Raw genomic sequence first — 17,359 nt, 5'->3', positions numbered from 1 at the left:
AATGACAAGTTCATCCCATGTGATGGTACCTCTAAATATTGATCCAAAATTACAAGTTCGTCCCATGTGAGGATACCTCTAAATATTGATCCAAAATGACAAGTTCGTCCCATGTGATGGTACCTCCAAATATTGATCCAAATTGACAAGTTCGTCCCATGTGATGGTACCTCTAAATATTGATCCAAAATGACAAGTTCGTCCCATGTGAGGGTACCTCCAAATATTGATCCAAAATGACAAGTTCATCCCATGTGAGGATACCTCTAAATATTGATCCAAAATGACAAGTTCATCCCATGTGAGGGTACCTCCAAATATTGATCCAAAATGACAAGTTCATCCCATGTGAGGGTACCTCCAAATATTGATCCAAAATGACAAGTTCGTCCCATGTGATGGTACCTCCAAATATTGATCCAAAATGACAAGTTCGTCCCATGTGAGGGTACCTCTAAATATTGATCCAAAATGACAAGTTCGTCCCATGTGAGGGTACCTCCAAATATTGATCCAAAATGACAAGTTCGTCCCATGTGAGAGTACCTCTAAATATTGATCCAAAATGACAAGTTCATCCCATGTGAGGGTACCTCTAAATATTGATCCAAAATGACAAGTTCATCCCATGTGAGGGTACCTCTAAATATTGATCCAAAATGACAAGTTCGTCCCATGTGAGGGTACCTCTAAATATTGATCCAAAATGACAAGTTCGTCCCATGTGAGAGTACCTCTAAATATTGATCCAAAATGACAAGTTCGTCCCATGTGATGGTACCTCTAAATATTGATCCAAAATGACAAGTTCGTCCAATGTGATGGTACCTCCAAATATTGATCCAAAATTACAAGTTCGTCCCATGTGAGGGTACCTCTAAATATTGATCCAAAATGACAAGTTCGTCCCATGTGAGAGTACCTCTAAATATTGATCCAAAATGACAAGTTCGTCCCATGTGATGGTACCTCTAAATATTGATCCAAAATGACAAGTTCGTCCAATGTGATGGTACCTCCAAATATTGATCCAAAATTACAAGTTCGTCCCATGTGAGGGTACCTCTAAATATTGATCCAAAATGACAAGTTCGTCCCATGTGAGAGTACCTCTAAATATTGATCCAAAATGACAAGTTCGTCCCATGTGATGGTACCTCTAAATATTGATCCAAAATGACAAGTTCGTCCAATGTGATGGTACCTCCAAATATTGATCCAAAATTACAAGTTCGTCCCATGTGAGGGTACCTCTAAATATTGATCCAAAATGACAAGTTCGTCCCATGTGAGGGTACCTCCAAATATTGATCCAAAATGACAAGTTCGTCCCATGTGATGGTACCTCTAAATATTGATCCAAAATGACAAGTTCGTCCCATGTGATGGTACCTCCAAATATTGATCCAAAATGACAAGTTCGTCCCACTTATGTGATGTTAACATTTGATTTCATGTAATGAACTGGGGCTAATTTGTGTGTTGGACAAAATGATAGACTCATACAGTGGGGACATTTACTTAACTTACTATAGGAAGGGTGAATTCAATAGATTGGTAAAACATGAACAGATGTCCATCACAGCCTTGAGCAATCACTCGAGTGTTCACAAATAATATGAATGATACCTGTGTTTCAGAACCCGCCGGAACAATGAGAAGTTAGACTGAAATCTCATTTTGGGTTTCCAAAGGCTCAAACATGAGTGCCATTGTAAGAGTTCACCTGTCAACCCTGGCTTTGATTGCTTGTGCCGGTCACACTCTCAACAACAATGGCGGAAGGAAAGAGGTGCTGATCCATGGAGACCTGATCCTCGGAGGTCTATTTCCTGTACATGAGCGTGGCCTGGGAGACGTCCACTGTGGAGCAATACAAGAGGCCAGAGGGATCCAGCGACTCGAGGCCATGCTTTTTGCATTGGACAAGATCAACGCAGATACGAGTCTATTACCGAGAGTGCACCTGGGTGCACGTATCTTGGACACCTGCCTGAAGGACACCTTCGCATTGGAACAGGCATTGGAATTGGTTCGAGCTTCCCTCCAACAGGACGGTGAAGCTGAACACGTTTGCCCAGATGGTGCCAACGCCCCACACAAACCACAGGCCGTACCTGTCGCTGGGATCCTTGGTGGTTCGGACAGCGGAGTATCCATCCAAGTATGTTTGGGAACCCCCGAAAATCCATCGCTTCACATATGATGGAAAAATGTGGGCAAATGATGAACCAGGGATGTTGCAATCGCTAAATACCAACATTATTACTCCAGCTAGCTGTCATTAAATAGTCATGACCCCATCACTTTCGCCATCAGTGTACACCATGGATTGTGGTATTTAATAAAGTACTAGCGGTATTCACCCTTTCCCGCCATCTCCTTTTTGTCTGTTCATTCACCTTGCTTGTTGTGCCCATCTGCTGCTCTGCATACTACCAGTATGTAGTTTTCTTGCCCTCTTTCACCTCACTCTCACATGGCACTACATTCTGCATAGAAAAATCTGTATCAGTATTGCAGTGATTCGCATCTGCTCAGTTGTTTTTAACTAACAGAGAACAAAAACAAGACTTGGGAAAAGCTGCTGAAACACCATTTCACAAGATGATCACTTTTTCTTCACATCCACTTAGTTTACCGTATAATGCACATCATCCCCATTGCCCGATATGGTAACTTCCCTCTTCCATGTTTTTACATGCACACCTCTCTTTCTCCTCTTTCACTCTCACCATGTTTTTACATGCACACCCCTCTTTCACTCACATCATGTTTTCACATGCACCCCCTCTTTCACTCTCACCATGTTTTTACATGCACACCCCTCTTTCACTCTCACCATATTTTTACATGCACACCCCCCTTTCACTCACACCATGTTTTTACATGCACACCCCCCTTTCACTCACACCATGTTTTTACATGCACACCCCTCTTTCACTCTCACCATATTTTTACATGCACAACCCCCTTTCACTCACACCATGTTTTTACATGCACACCTCTCTTTCTCCTCTTTCACTCTCACCATGTTTTTACATGCACACCCCTCTTTCACTCACATCATGTTTTCACATGCACCCCCTCTTTCACTCTCACCATATTTTTACATGCACACCCCCCTTTCACTCACACCATGTTTTTACATGCACACCCCCCTTTCACTCACACCATGTTTTTACATGCACACCCCTCTTTCACTCTCACCATATTTTTACATGCACAACCCCCTTTCACTCACACCATGTTTTTACATGCACACCCCTCTTTCACTCACATCATGTTTTTACATGCACACCCCTCTTTCACTCTCACCATGTTTTTGCATGCACACCTCTCTTTCTCCTCTTTCACTCTCACCATGTTTTTACATGCACACCCCCCTTTCACTCACACCATGTTTTTACATGCACACCCCTCTTTCACTCACATCATGTTTTCACATGCACCCCCTCTTTCACTCTCACCATGTTTTTACATGCACACCCCTCTTTCACTCTCACCATGTTTTTACATGCACACCCCTCTTTCACTCACACCATGTTTTTACATGCACACCCCTCTTTCACTCTCACCATGTTTTCACATGCACGCCCTCTTTCACTCTCACCATGTTTTTACATGCACACCCCTCTTGCACTCTCACCATGTTTTTACATGCACACCCCTCTTTCACTCTCACCATGTTTTTACACGCACCCCCTCTTTCACTCTCACCATATTTTTACATGCACACCCCTCTTTCACTCTCACCATATTTTCACATGCACCCCCTCTTTCACTCTCACCATGTTTTTACATGCACACCCCCCTTTCACTCACACCATGTTTTTACATGCACACCCCTCTTTCACTCACATCATGTTTTCACATGCACCCCCTCTTTCACTCACATCATGTTTTTACATGCACACCCCTCTTTCACTCTCACCATGTTTTTACATGCACACCCCTCTTTCACTCTCACCATATTTTTACATGCACACCCCCCTTTCACTCACACCATGTTTTTACATGCACACCCCTCTTTCACTCACATCATGTTTTTACATGCACACCCCTCTTTCACTCACATCATGTTTTCACATGCACCCCCTCTTTCACTCACATCATGTTTTTACACGCACCCCCTCTTTCACTCTCACCATATTTTTACATGCACACCCCTCTTTCACTCTCACCATATTTTCACATGCACCCCCTCTTTCACTCTCACCATGTTTTTACATGCACACCCCCTTTCACTCACACCATGTTTTTACATGCACACCCCTCTTTCACTCACATCATGTTTTCACATGCACCCCCTCTTTCACTCACATCATGTTTTTACATGCACACCCCCCTTTCACTCTCACCATGTTTTTACATGCACACCCCCCTTTCACTCACACCATGTTTTTACATGCACACCCCCCTTTCACTCACACCATGTTTTTACATGCACACCCCTCTTTCACTCTCACCATATTTTTACATGCACACCCCCCTTTCACTCACACCATGTTTTTACATGCACACCCCTCTTTCACTCACATCATGTTTTTACATGCACACCCCTCTTTCACTCTCACCATGTTTTTGCATGCACACCTCTCTTTCTCCTCTTTCACTCTCACCATGTTTTTACATGCACACCCCTCTTTCACTCTCACCATGTTTTTACACGCACCCCCTCTTTCACTCTCACCATATTTTTACATGCACACCCCTCTTTCACTCTCACCATATTTTCACATGCACCCCCTCTTTCACTCTCACCATGTTTTTACATGCACACCCCCCTTTCACTCACACCATGTTTTTACATGCACACCCCTCTTTCACTCACATCATGTTTTCACATGCACCCCCTCTTTCACTCACATCATGTTTTTACATGCACACCCCTCTTTCACTCTCACCATGTTTTTACATGCACACCCCCCTTTCACTCACACCATGTTTTTACATGCACACCCCCCTTTCACTCACACCATGTTTTTACATGCACACCTCTCTTTCACTCTCACCATATTTTTACATGCACACCCCCCTTTCACTCACACCATGTTTTTACATGCACACCCCTCTTTCACTCACATCATGTTTTTACATGCAAACACCTCTTTCACTCACATCATGTTTTCACATGCACCCCCTCTTTCACTCTCACCATGTTTTTACATGCACACCCCTCTTTCACTCACCATATTTTTACATGCACACCCCCCTTTCACTCACACCATGTTTTTACATGCACACCCCTCTTTCACTCACACCATATTTTTACATGCACACCCCCCTTTCACTCACTCCATGTTTTTACATGCACACCCCTCTTTCACTCACATCATGTTTTTACATGCACACCTCTCTTTCTCCTCTTTCACTCTCACCATGTTTTTACATGCACACCCCCCTTTCACTCACACCATGTTTTTACATGCACACCACTCTTTCACTCTCACCATGTTTTTACATGCACACCTCTCTTTCACTCTCACCATATTTTTACATGCACACCCCCCTTTCACTCACACCATGTTTTTACATGCACACCCCTCTTTCACTCACACCATATTTTTACATGCACACCCCCCTTTCACTCACACCATGTTTTTACATGCACACCCCTCTTTCACTCACATCATGTTTTTACATGCACACCCCTCTTTCACTCTCACCATGTTTTTACATGCACACCTCTCTTTCTCCTCTTTCACTCTCACCATGTTTTTACATGCACACCCCCCTTTCACTCACACCATGTTTTTACATGCACACCCCTCTTTCACTCTCATCATGTTTTTACATGCACACCCCTCTTTCACTCTCACCATGTTTTTACATGCACACCCCTCTTTCACTCACACCATGTTTTTACATGCACACCCCTCTTTCACTCACACCATGTTTTTACATGCACACCCCTCTTTCACTCACATCATGTTTTTACATGCACACCCCTCTTTCACTCACACCATGTTTTTACATGCACACCCCCCTTTCACTCACATCATGTTTTTACATGCACACCCCTCTTTCACTCACACCATGTTTTTACATGCACACCCCTATTTCACTCACACCCTGTTTTCACTTGCACACCCCTCTTTCACTCACACCATGTTTTCACATGCACACCCCTCTTTCACTCACACCATGTTTTTACATGCACACCCCCCTTTCACTCACATCATGTTTTTACATGCACACCCCTCTTTCACTCAAATCATGTTTTTACATGCACACCCCTCTTTCACTCACACCATGTTTTTACATGCACACCCCCCTTTCACTCACATCATGTTTTTACATGCACACCCCTCTTTCACTCACACCATGTTTTTACATGCACACCCCTCTTTCACTCACACCATGTTTTTACATGCACACCCCTCTTTCACTCACACCATGTTTTTCCATGCACACCCCTCTTTCACTCACATCATGTTTTCACATGCACACCCCTCTTTCACTCACATCATGTTTTTACATGCACACCCCTCTTTCACTCTCACCATGTTTTTGCATGCACACCTCTCTTTCTCCTCTTTCACTCTCACCATGTTTTTACATGCACACCCCTCTTTCACTCACACCATGTTTTTACATGCACACCCCCCTTTCACTCACATCATGTTTTTACATGCACACCCCTCTTTCACTCACACCATGTTTTTACATGCACACCCCTCTTTCACTCACACCATGTTTTTACATGCACACCCCCCTTTCACTCACACCATGTTTTTACATGCACACCCCTCTTTCACTCTCACCATATTTTTACATGCACAACCCCCTTTCACTCACACCATGTTTTTACATGCACACCCCTCTTTCACTCACATCATGTTTTTACATGCACACCCCTCTTTCACTCTCACCATGTTTTTGCATGCACACCTCTCTTTCTCCTCTTTCACTCTCACCATGTTTTTACATGCACACCCCCCTTTCACTCACACCATGTTTTTACATGCACACCCCTCTTTCACTCACATCATGTTTTCACATGCACCCCCTCTTTCACTCACATCATGTTTTTACATGCACACCCCTCTTTCACTCTCACCATGTTTTTACATGCACACCCCTCTTTCACTCTCACCATATTTTTACATGCACACCCCCCTTTCACTCACACCATGTTTTTACATGCACACCCCTCTTTCACTCACATCATGTTTTTACATGCACACCCCTCTTTCACTCACATCATGTTTTCACATGCACCCCCTCTTTCACTCACATCATGTTTTTACACGCACCCCCTCTTTCACTCTCACCATATTTTTACATGCACACCCCTCTTTCACTCTCACCATATTTTCACATGCACCCCCTCTTTCACTCTCACCATGTTTTTACATGCACACCCCCCTTTCACTCACACCATGTTTTTACATGCACACCCCTCTTTCACTCACATCATGTTTTCACATGCACCCCCTCTTTCACTCACATCATGTTTTTACATGCACACCCCCCTTTCACTCTCACCATGTTTTTACATGCACACCCCCCTTTCACTCACACCATGTTTTTACATGCACACCCCCCTTTCACTCACACCATGTTTTTACATGCACACCCCTCTTTCACTCTCACCATATTTTTACATGCACACCCCCCTTTCACTCACACCATGTTTTTACATGCACACCCCTCTTTCACTCACATCATGTTTTTACATGCACACCCCTCTTTCACTCTCACCATGTTTTTGCATGCACACCTCTCTTTCTCCTCTTTCACTCTCACCATGTTTTTACATGCACACCCCTCTTTCACTCTCACCATGTTTTTACACGCACCCCCTCTTTCACTCTCACCATATTTTTACATGCACACCCCTCTTTCACTCTCACCATATTTTCACATGCACCCCCTCTTTCACTCTCACCATGTTTTTACATGCACACCCCCCTTTCACTCACACCATGTTTTTACATGCACACCCCTCTTTCACTCACATCATGTTTTCACATGCACCCCCTCTTTCACTCACATCATGTTTTTACATGCACACCCCTCTTTCACTCTCACCATGTTTTTACATGCACACCCCCCTTTCACTCACACCATGTTTTTACATGCACACCCCCCTTTCACTCACACCATGTTTTTACATGCACACCTCTCTTTCACTCTCACCATATTTTTACATGCACACCCCCCTTTCACTCACACCATGTTTTTACATGCACACCCCTCTTTCACTCACATCATGTTTTTACATGCAAACACCTCTTTCACTCACATCATGTTTTCACATGCACCCCCTCTTTCACTCTCACCATGTTTTTACATGCACACCCCTCTTTCACTCACCATATTTTTACATGCACACCCCCCTTTCACTCACACCATGTTTTTACATGCACACCCCTCTTTCACTCACACCATATTTTTACATGCACACCCCCCTTTCACTCACTCCATGTTTTTACATGCACACCCCTCTTTCACTCACATCATGTTTTTACATGCACACCTCTCTTTCTCCTCTTTCACTCTCACCATGTTTTTACATGCACACCCCCCTTTCACTCACACCATGTTTTTACATGCACACCACTCTTTCACTCTCACCATGTTTTTACATGCACACCTCTCTTTCACTCTCACCATATTTTTACATGCACACCCCCCTTTCACTCACACCATGTTTTTACATGCACACCCCTCTTTCACTCACACCATATTTTTACATGCACACCCCCTTTCACTCACACCATGTTTTTACATGCACACCCCTCTTTCACTCACATCATGTTTTTACATGCACACCCCTCTTTCACTCTCACCATGTTTTTACATGCACACCTCTCTTTCTCCTCTTTCACTCTCACCATGTTTTTACATGCACACCCCCCTTTCACTCACACCATGTTTTTACATGCACACCCCTCTTTCACTCTCATCATGTTTTTACATGCACACCCCTCTTTCACTCTCACCATGTTTTTACATGCACACCCCTCTTTCACTCACACCATGTTTTTACATGCACACCCCTCTTTCACTCACACCATGTTTTTACATGCACACCCCTCTTTCACTCACATCATGTTTTTACATGCACACCCCTCTTTCACTCACACCATGTTTTTACATGCACACCCCCCTTTCACTCACATCATGTTTTTACATGCACACCCCTCTTTCACTCACACCATGTTTTTACATGCACACCCCTATTTCACTCACACCCTGTTTTCACTTGCACACCCCTCTTTCACTCACACCATGTTTTCACATGCACACCCCTCTTTCACTCACACCATGTTTTTACATGCACACCCCCCTTTCACTCACATCATGTTTTTACATGCACACCCCTCTTTCACTCAAATCATGTTTTTACATGCACACCCCTCTTTCACTCACACCATGTTTTTACATGCACACCCCCCTTTCACTCACATCATGTTTTTACATGCACACCCCTCTTTCACTCACACCATGTTTTTACATGCACACCCCTCTTTCACTCACACCATGTTTTTACATGCACACCCCTCTTTCACTCACACCATGTTTTTCCATGCACACCCCTCTTTCACTCACATCATGTTTTTACCTGCACACCCCTCTTTCACTCACACCATGTTTTCACATGCACACCCCTCTTTCACTCACATCATGTTTTTACATGCACACCCCTCTTTCACTCTCACCATGTTTTTGCATGCACACCTCTCTTTCTCCTCTTTCACTCTCACCATGTTTTTACATGCACACCCCTCTTTCACTCACACCATGTTTTTACATGCACACCCCCCTTTCACTCACATCATGTTTTTACATGCACACCCCTCTTTCACTCACATCATGTTACATGCAAACACCTCTTTCACTCACATCATGTTTTCACATGCACCCCCTCTTTCACTCTCACCATGTTTTTACATGCACACCCCTCTTTCACTCACCATATTTTTACATGCACACCCCCCTTTCACTCACACCATGTTTTTACATGCACACCCCTCTTTCACTCACACCATATTTTTACATGCACACCCCCCTTTCACTCACTCCATGTTTTTACATGCACACCCCTCTTTCACTCACATCATGTTTTTACATGCACACCTCTCTTTCTCCTCTTTCACTCTCACCATGTTTTTACATGCACACCCCCCTTTCACTCACACCATGTTTTTACATGCACACCACTCTTTCACTCTCACCATGTTTTTACATGCACACCTCTCTTTCACTCTCACCATATTTTTACATGCACACCCCCCTTTCACTCACACCATGTTTTTACATGCACACCCCTCTTTCACTCACACCATATTTTTACATGCACACCCCCCTTTCACTCACACCATGTTTTTACATGCACACCCCTCTTTCACTCACATCATGTTTTTACATGCACACCCCTCTTTCACTCTCACCATGTTTTTACATGCACACCTCTCTTTCTCCTCTTTCACTCTCACCATGTTTTTACATGCACACCCCCCTTTCACTCACACCATGTTTTTACATGCACACCCCTCTTTCACTCTCATCATGTTTTTACATGCACACCCCTCTTTCACTCTCACCATGTTTTTACATGCACACCCCTCTTTCACTCACACCATGTTTTTACATGCACACCCCTCTTTCACTCACATCATGTTTTTACATGCACACCCCTCTTTCACTCACACCATGTTTTTACATGCACACCCCCCTTTCACTCACATCATGTTTTTACATGCACACCCCTCTTTCACTCACACCATGTTTTTACATGCACACCCCTATTTCACTCACACCCTGTTTTCACTTGCACACCCCTCTTTCACTCACACCATGTTTTCACATGCACACCCCTCTTTCACTCACACCATGTTTTTACATGCACACCCCCCTTTCACTCACATCATGTTTTTACATGCACACCCCTCTTTCACTCAAATCATGTTTTTACATGCACACCCCTCTTTCACTCACACCATGTTTTTACATGCACACCCCCCTTTCACTCACATCATGTTTTTACATGCACACCCCTCTTTCACTCACACCATGTTTTTACATGCACACCCCTCTTTCACTCACACCATGTTTTTACATGCACACCCCTCTTTCACTCACACCATGTTTTTCCATGCACACCCCTCTTTCACTCACATCATGTTTTTACCTGCACACCCCTCTTTCACTCACACCATGTTTTCACATGCACACCCCTCTTTCACTCACATCATGTTTTTACATGCACACCCCTCTTTCACTCTCACCATGTTTTTGCATGCACACCTCTCTTTCTCCTCTTTCACTCTCACCATGTTTTTACATGCACACCCCTCTTTCACTCACACCATGTTTTTACATGCACACCCCCCTTTCACTCACATCATGTTTTTACATGCACACCCCTCTTTCACTCACACCATGTTTTTACATGCACACCCCTCTTTCACTCACACCATGTTTTTACATGCACACCCCCCTTTCACTCACACCATGTTTTTACATGCACACCCCTCTTTCACTCTCACCATATTTTTACATGCACAACCCCCTTTCACTCACACCATGTTTTTACATGCACACCCCTCTTTCACTCACATCATGTTTTTACATGCACACCCCTCTTTCACTCTCACCATGTTTTTGCATGCACACCTCTCTTTCTCCTCTTTCACTCTCCCCATGTTTTTACATGCACACCCCCCTTTCACTCACACCATGTTTTTACATGCACACCCCTCTTTCACTCACATCATGTTTTCACATGCACCCCCTCTTTCACTCTCACCATGTTTTTACATGCACACCCCTCTTTCACTCTCACCATGTTTTTACATGCACACCCCTCTTTCACTCACACCATGTTTTTACATGCACACCCCTCTTTCACTCTCACCATGTTTTCACATGCACGCCCTCTTTCACTCTCACCATGTTTTTACATGCACACCCCTCTTTCACTCTCACCATGTTTTTACATGCACACCCCTCTTTCACTCTCACCATGTTTTTACACGCACCCCCTCTTTCACTCTCACCATATTTTTACATGCACACCCCTCTTTCACTCTCACCATATTTTCACATGCACCCCCTCTTTCACTCTCACCATGTTTTTACATGCACACCCCCCTTTCACTCACACCATGTTTTTACATGCACACCCCTCTTTCACTCACATCATGTTTTCACATGCACCCCCTCTTTCACTCACATCATGTTTTTACATGCACACCCCTCTTTCACTCTCACCATGTTTTTACATGCACACCCCTCTTTCACTCTCACCATATTTTTACATGCACACCCCCCTTTCACTCACACCATGTTTTTACATGCACACCCCTCTTTCACTCACATCATGTTTTTACATGCACACCCCTCTTTCACTCACATCATGTTTTCACATGCACCCCCTCTTTCACTCACATCATGTTTTTACACGCACCCCCTCTTTCACTCTCACCATATTTTTTACATGCACACCCCTCTTTCACTCTCACCATATTTTCACATGCACCCCCTCTTTCACTCTCACCATGTTTTTACATGCACACCCCTCTTTCACTCACATCATGTTTTCACATGCACCCCCTCTTTCACTCTCACCATATTTTTACATGCACACCCCTCTTTCACTCTCACCATATTTTCACATGCACCCCCCTTTCACTCACACCATGTTTTTACATGCACACCCCTCTTTCACTCACATCATGTTTTCACATGCACCCCCTCTTTCACTCACATCATGTTTTTACATGCACACCCCCCTTTCACTCTCACCATGTTTTTACATGCACACCCCCCTTTCACTCACACCATGTTTTTACATGCACACCCCCCTTTCACTCACACCATGTTTTTACATGCACACCCCTCTTTCACTCTCACCATATTTTTACATGCACACCCCCCTTTCACTCACACCATGTTTTTACATGCACACCCCTTTTTCACTCACATCATGTTTTTACATGCACACCCCTCTTTCACTCTCACCATGTTTTTGCATGCACACCTCTCTTTCTCCTCTTTCACTCTCACCATGTTTTTACATGCACACCCCTCTTTCACTCTCACCATGTTTTTACACGCACCCCCTCTTTCACTCTCACCATATTTTTACATGCACACCCCTCTTTCACTCTCACCATATTTTCACATGCACCCCCTCTTTCACTCTCACCATGTTTTTACATGCACACCCCCCTTTCACTCACACAATGTTTTTACATGCACACCCCTCTTTCACTCACATCATGTTTTCACATGCACCCCCTCTTTCACTCACATCATGTTTTTACATGCACACCCCTCTTTCACTCTCACCATGTTTTTACATGCACACCCCCCTTTCACTCACACCATGTTTTTACATGCACACCCCCCTTTCACTCACACCATGTTTTTACATGCACACCTCTCTTTCACTCTCACCATATTTTTACATGCACACCCCCCTTTCACTCACACCATGTTTTTACATGCACACCCCTCTTTCACTCACATCATGTTTTTACATGCAAACACCTCTTTCACTCACATCATGTTTTCACATGCACCCCCTCTTTCACTCTCACCATGTTTTTACATGCACACCCCTCTTTCACTCTCACCATATTTTCACATGCACCCCCTCTTTCACTCTCACCATGTTTTTACATGCACACCCCCCTTTCACTCACACAATGTTTTTACATGCACACCCCTCTTTCACTCACATCATGTTTTCACATGCACCCCCTCTTTCACTCACATCATGTTTTTACATGCACACCCCTCTTTCACTCTCACCATGTTTTTACATGCACACCCCCCTTTCACTCACACCATGTTTTTACATGCACACCCCCCTTTCACTCACACCATGTTTTTACATGCACACCTCTCTTTCACTCTCACCATATTTTTACATGCACACCCCCCTTTCACTCACACCATGTTTTTACATGCACACCCCTCTTTCACTCACCATATTTTTACATGCACACCCCCCTTTCACTCACACCATGTTTTTACATGCACACCCCTCTTTCACTCACACCATATTTTTACATGCACACCCCCCTTTCACTCACTCCATGTTTTTACATGCACACCCCTCTTTCACTCACATCATGTTTTTACATGCACACCTCTCTTTCTCCTCTTTCACTCTCACCATGTTTTTACATGCACACCCCCCTTTCACTCACACCATGTTTTTACATGCACACCACTCTTTCACTCTCACCATGTTTTTACATGCACACCTCTCTTTCACTCTCACCATATTTTTACATGCACACCCCCCTTTCACTCACACCATGTTTTTACATGCACACCCCTCTTTCACTCACACCATATTTTTACATGCACACCCCCCTTTCACTCACACCATGTTTTTACATGCACACCCCTCTTTCACTCACATCATGTTTTTACATGCACACCCCTCTTTCACTCTCACCATGTTTTTACATGCACACCTCTCTTTCTCCTCTTTCACTCTCACCATGTTTTTACATGCACACCCCCCTTTCACTCACACCATGTTTTTACATGCACACCCCTCTTTCACTCTCATCATGTTTTTACATGCACACCCCTCTTTCACTCTCACCATGTTTTTACATGCACACCCCTCTTTCACTCACACCATGTTTTTACATGCACACCCCTCTTTCACTCACACCATGTTTTTACATGCACACCCCTCTTTCACTCACATCATGTTTTTACATGCACACCCCTCTTTCACTCACACCATGTTTTTACATGCACACCCCCCTTTCACTCACATCATGTTTTTACATGCACACCCCTCTTTCACTCACACCATGTTTTTACATGCACACCCCTATTTCACTCACACCCTGTTTTCACTTGCACACCCCTCTTTCACTCACACCATGTTTTCACATGCACACCCCTCTTTCACTCACACCATGTTTTTACATGCACACCCCCCTTTCACTCACATCATGTTTTTACATGCACACCCCTCTTTCACTCAAATCATGTTTTTACATGCACACCCCCCTTTCACTCACATCATGTTTTTACATGCACCCCCTCTTTCACTCTCACCATGTTTCCACATGCACACCGCTCTTTCACTCTCATCATGTTTTTACATGTACGCCCCTCTTTCACTCTCATCATGTTTCCACATGCACCTCCTCTTTCACTCTCACCATGTTTCCACATGCACACCCCTCTTTCACTCTCATCATGTTTTTACATGTACGCCCCTCTTTCACTCTCATCATGTTTTTACATGTACGCCCCTCTTTCACTCTCATCATGTTTTTACATGCACACCTCTCTTTCACTCACACCATGTTTTCACGTGCACACCTCTCTTTCACTCTCATCATGTTTTTACATGCACACCCCTCTTTCACTCTCATCATGTTTTTACATGCACACCTCTCTTTCACTCACACCATGTTTTCACGTGCACACCTCTCTTTCACTCTCATCATGTTTTTACATGCACACCCCTCTTTCACTCTCATCATGTTTTTACATGCACACCTCTCTTTCACTCACACCATGTTTTCACGTGCACACCTCTCTTTCACTCACACGATGTTTTCACGTGCACACCCCTCTTTCACTCTCATCATGTTTTTACATGCACACTCTTTAAATTATTTCTATTTAAGTTGAGGAACAACCAATAATGTCCAATTAATTAAATGCATTTTAAAATAAGATTTTTTTTTTTGATACAGGATCGAGGCTCGTGAAAGAGCTAACATTTATCACAAAAAAAATAATCAAACAGACAAACAAAATATACAAAATGAGGGAGCGGTAGACAAGATGGGGAGAGAAGGGGAAGCACACAAACACAACATTTGAGAGCAGGGACATCAGGAGATGTGTGGGAGGGAGAGGGCTTGGGGGGAGGAGGTGTGGGAAGGGGGAGGCGGGTGGGAGAAGTATAAAATACAAGGACACCAAGGACTTCCAGGAAATAAGTTGGTATTTCAAAAAAGTGGATTTGGGGTGAAATTAGCGGGGGCAGAAAAGTTCAAGGTTTTGGAATGAGGAAGATAAGAGATGGTGGTGAACAGCTGTTTTAAAAACCTGGAGGGAGGAGTCGGATTGAAGAGAGTGAGGGAGTTTGTTCCAGAGGCAGGAGAAAAGAGGAATGAAGTAGTGAAGGTGAGCAGAGAGTCTTGATTTTGGCAGTTTAACCATAAGAGGCAGGCAGATCTAGTGCGACCTGTAGGAATATTTGTGGGACAGAGCCCAGAGAGAGCTGGGGGAGCAAGGCCGGAGAGGAGTCGGTAGAAGACGGAAAGACCACCAACCTGCCTGCGGTGAGTAAGTGAAAGGCCCTCGGAGATAGCGTCATCGCGGGAGATTCCAATGATTCTGAACGCTTTGGTTTCAACAGCGTGAAGACGAGCTAGGTGTGAGGCAGGAGCACCAGCCCAGAGGGGAGAGCAGTACTCCATTGAGCTGTGGATGAAAGCCTTGTATGTGGTGAGGAGCTCAGGTGTGCCAAGGAAGGACTTCGCACGACGGAGGATGCCCAGTCGGCGACTGGCTTTGGAGGCCAGCTTCAAAATGTAGTTTTCCCAGGAATGATCATGGCAGATAGTGAGACCCAAAAGCTTGAGTGACAGAACTTCTTGGAGAGGATTATTCAGAAAGTGGATGGGAGGGTTGTCCAGTCGGTCTTTTTGGAGAGACATCGTAAGAGTGTGAGATTTGTCAGGATTGAAAGACATGTTCCACTTGTTTGCCCAGTCTGTGATTTTGTCCACGTCTACAGAGAGTGAGGAGTTTGCAGACTGCCGATCTGAGGGATGAGGAATGGAGCGGCAGAGAGTGGAGTCATCAGCAAAGAGATAGAGAGGATTTTCAAGAGAGTCAGAGTGATCATTGATGAAGACCAGAAAAAGCACACTTTAGAAGAATTCCCAGGATGAGTTGATGTCAGAGGCGGTCGAGATGGGAGACCAGTCCAGATGATTGATGGCTGCTTGAAGACCATGCCAGTTGGCCTGAGTGAAATGCCAGACTCGTTGACGCTGAGGAGGCTCTCTGAGACTGGTCAGAGAGATGTCCACTTTAACAAGCACATGATCAGATGAGTCGATTGGAGCAGAAGAGCAGCAGACATTTTCAGGGAAGTTAGTCATAACCAAGTCCAGAAGAGAAGATGTTCCGTTGACTGAGATCCGGATCGGGAAATTGACAGATTGTGTCAGTCCCAGTGAGTCGCAGAAGTCCTTTGCTGAGGAGCCATGGCTGGTGAGAGATGTACCCACACCCAGCCAACTGGCATGGTGACAATTGAAATCACCACATATGAGGAAGAGAGAGTTGGGATGAGTGGATAGAAGTTAGTCCATATTATCAGACAGCGAGATGTAGATGGAGT

The 17,359-nt window shown here is 44.2% G+C and overlaps 1 protein-coding gene across 1 annotated transcript in view; it reads left to right on the top strand.

Moving 5' to 3' along the window:
* The first annotated feature begins 1,702 nt into the window (after positions 1-1,702).
* LOC137437280 (metabotropic glutamate receptor 3-like) overlaps positions 1,703-17,359 on the top strand; it is a 35,583-nt gene continuing 19,926 nt past the window's right edge. The window contains exon 1 of the mRNA XM_068131650.2: positions 1,703-2,164. Within this exon, the coding sequence (XP_067987751.2) occupies positions 1,703-2,164 (462 nt within the window). The remainder of the gene's footprint in view (positions 2,165-17,359) is intronic.

This window comes from Myxine glutinosa, chromosome 12, assembly GCF_964187855.1.
Source record: "Myxine glutinosa chromosome 12, kmMyxGlut1.1, whole genome shotgun sequence".
NCBI classification, from domain to species: domain Eukaryota; kingdom Metazoa; phylum Chordata; class Myxini; order Myxiniformes; family Myxinidae; genus Myxine; species Myxine glutinosa.
The sequence above is the reverse complement of the archived record's forward strand: the minus strand, read 5'-3'. Positions and strand labels throughout refer to the sequence as shown.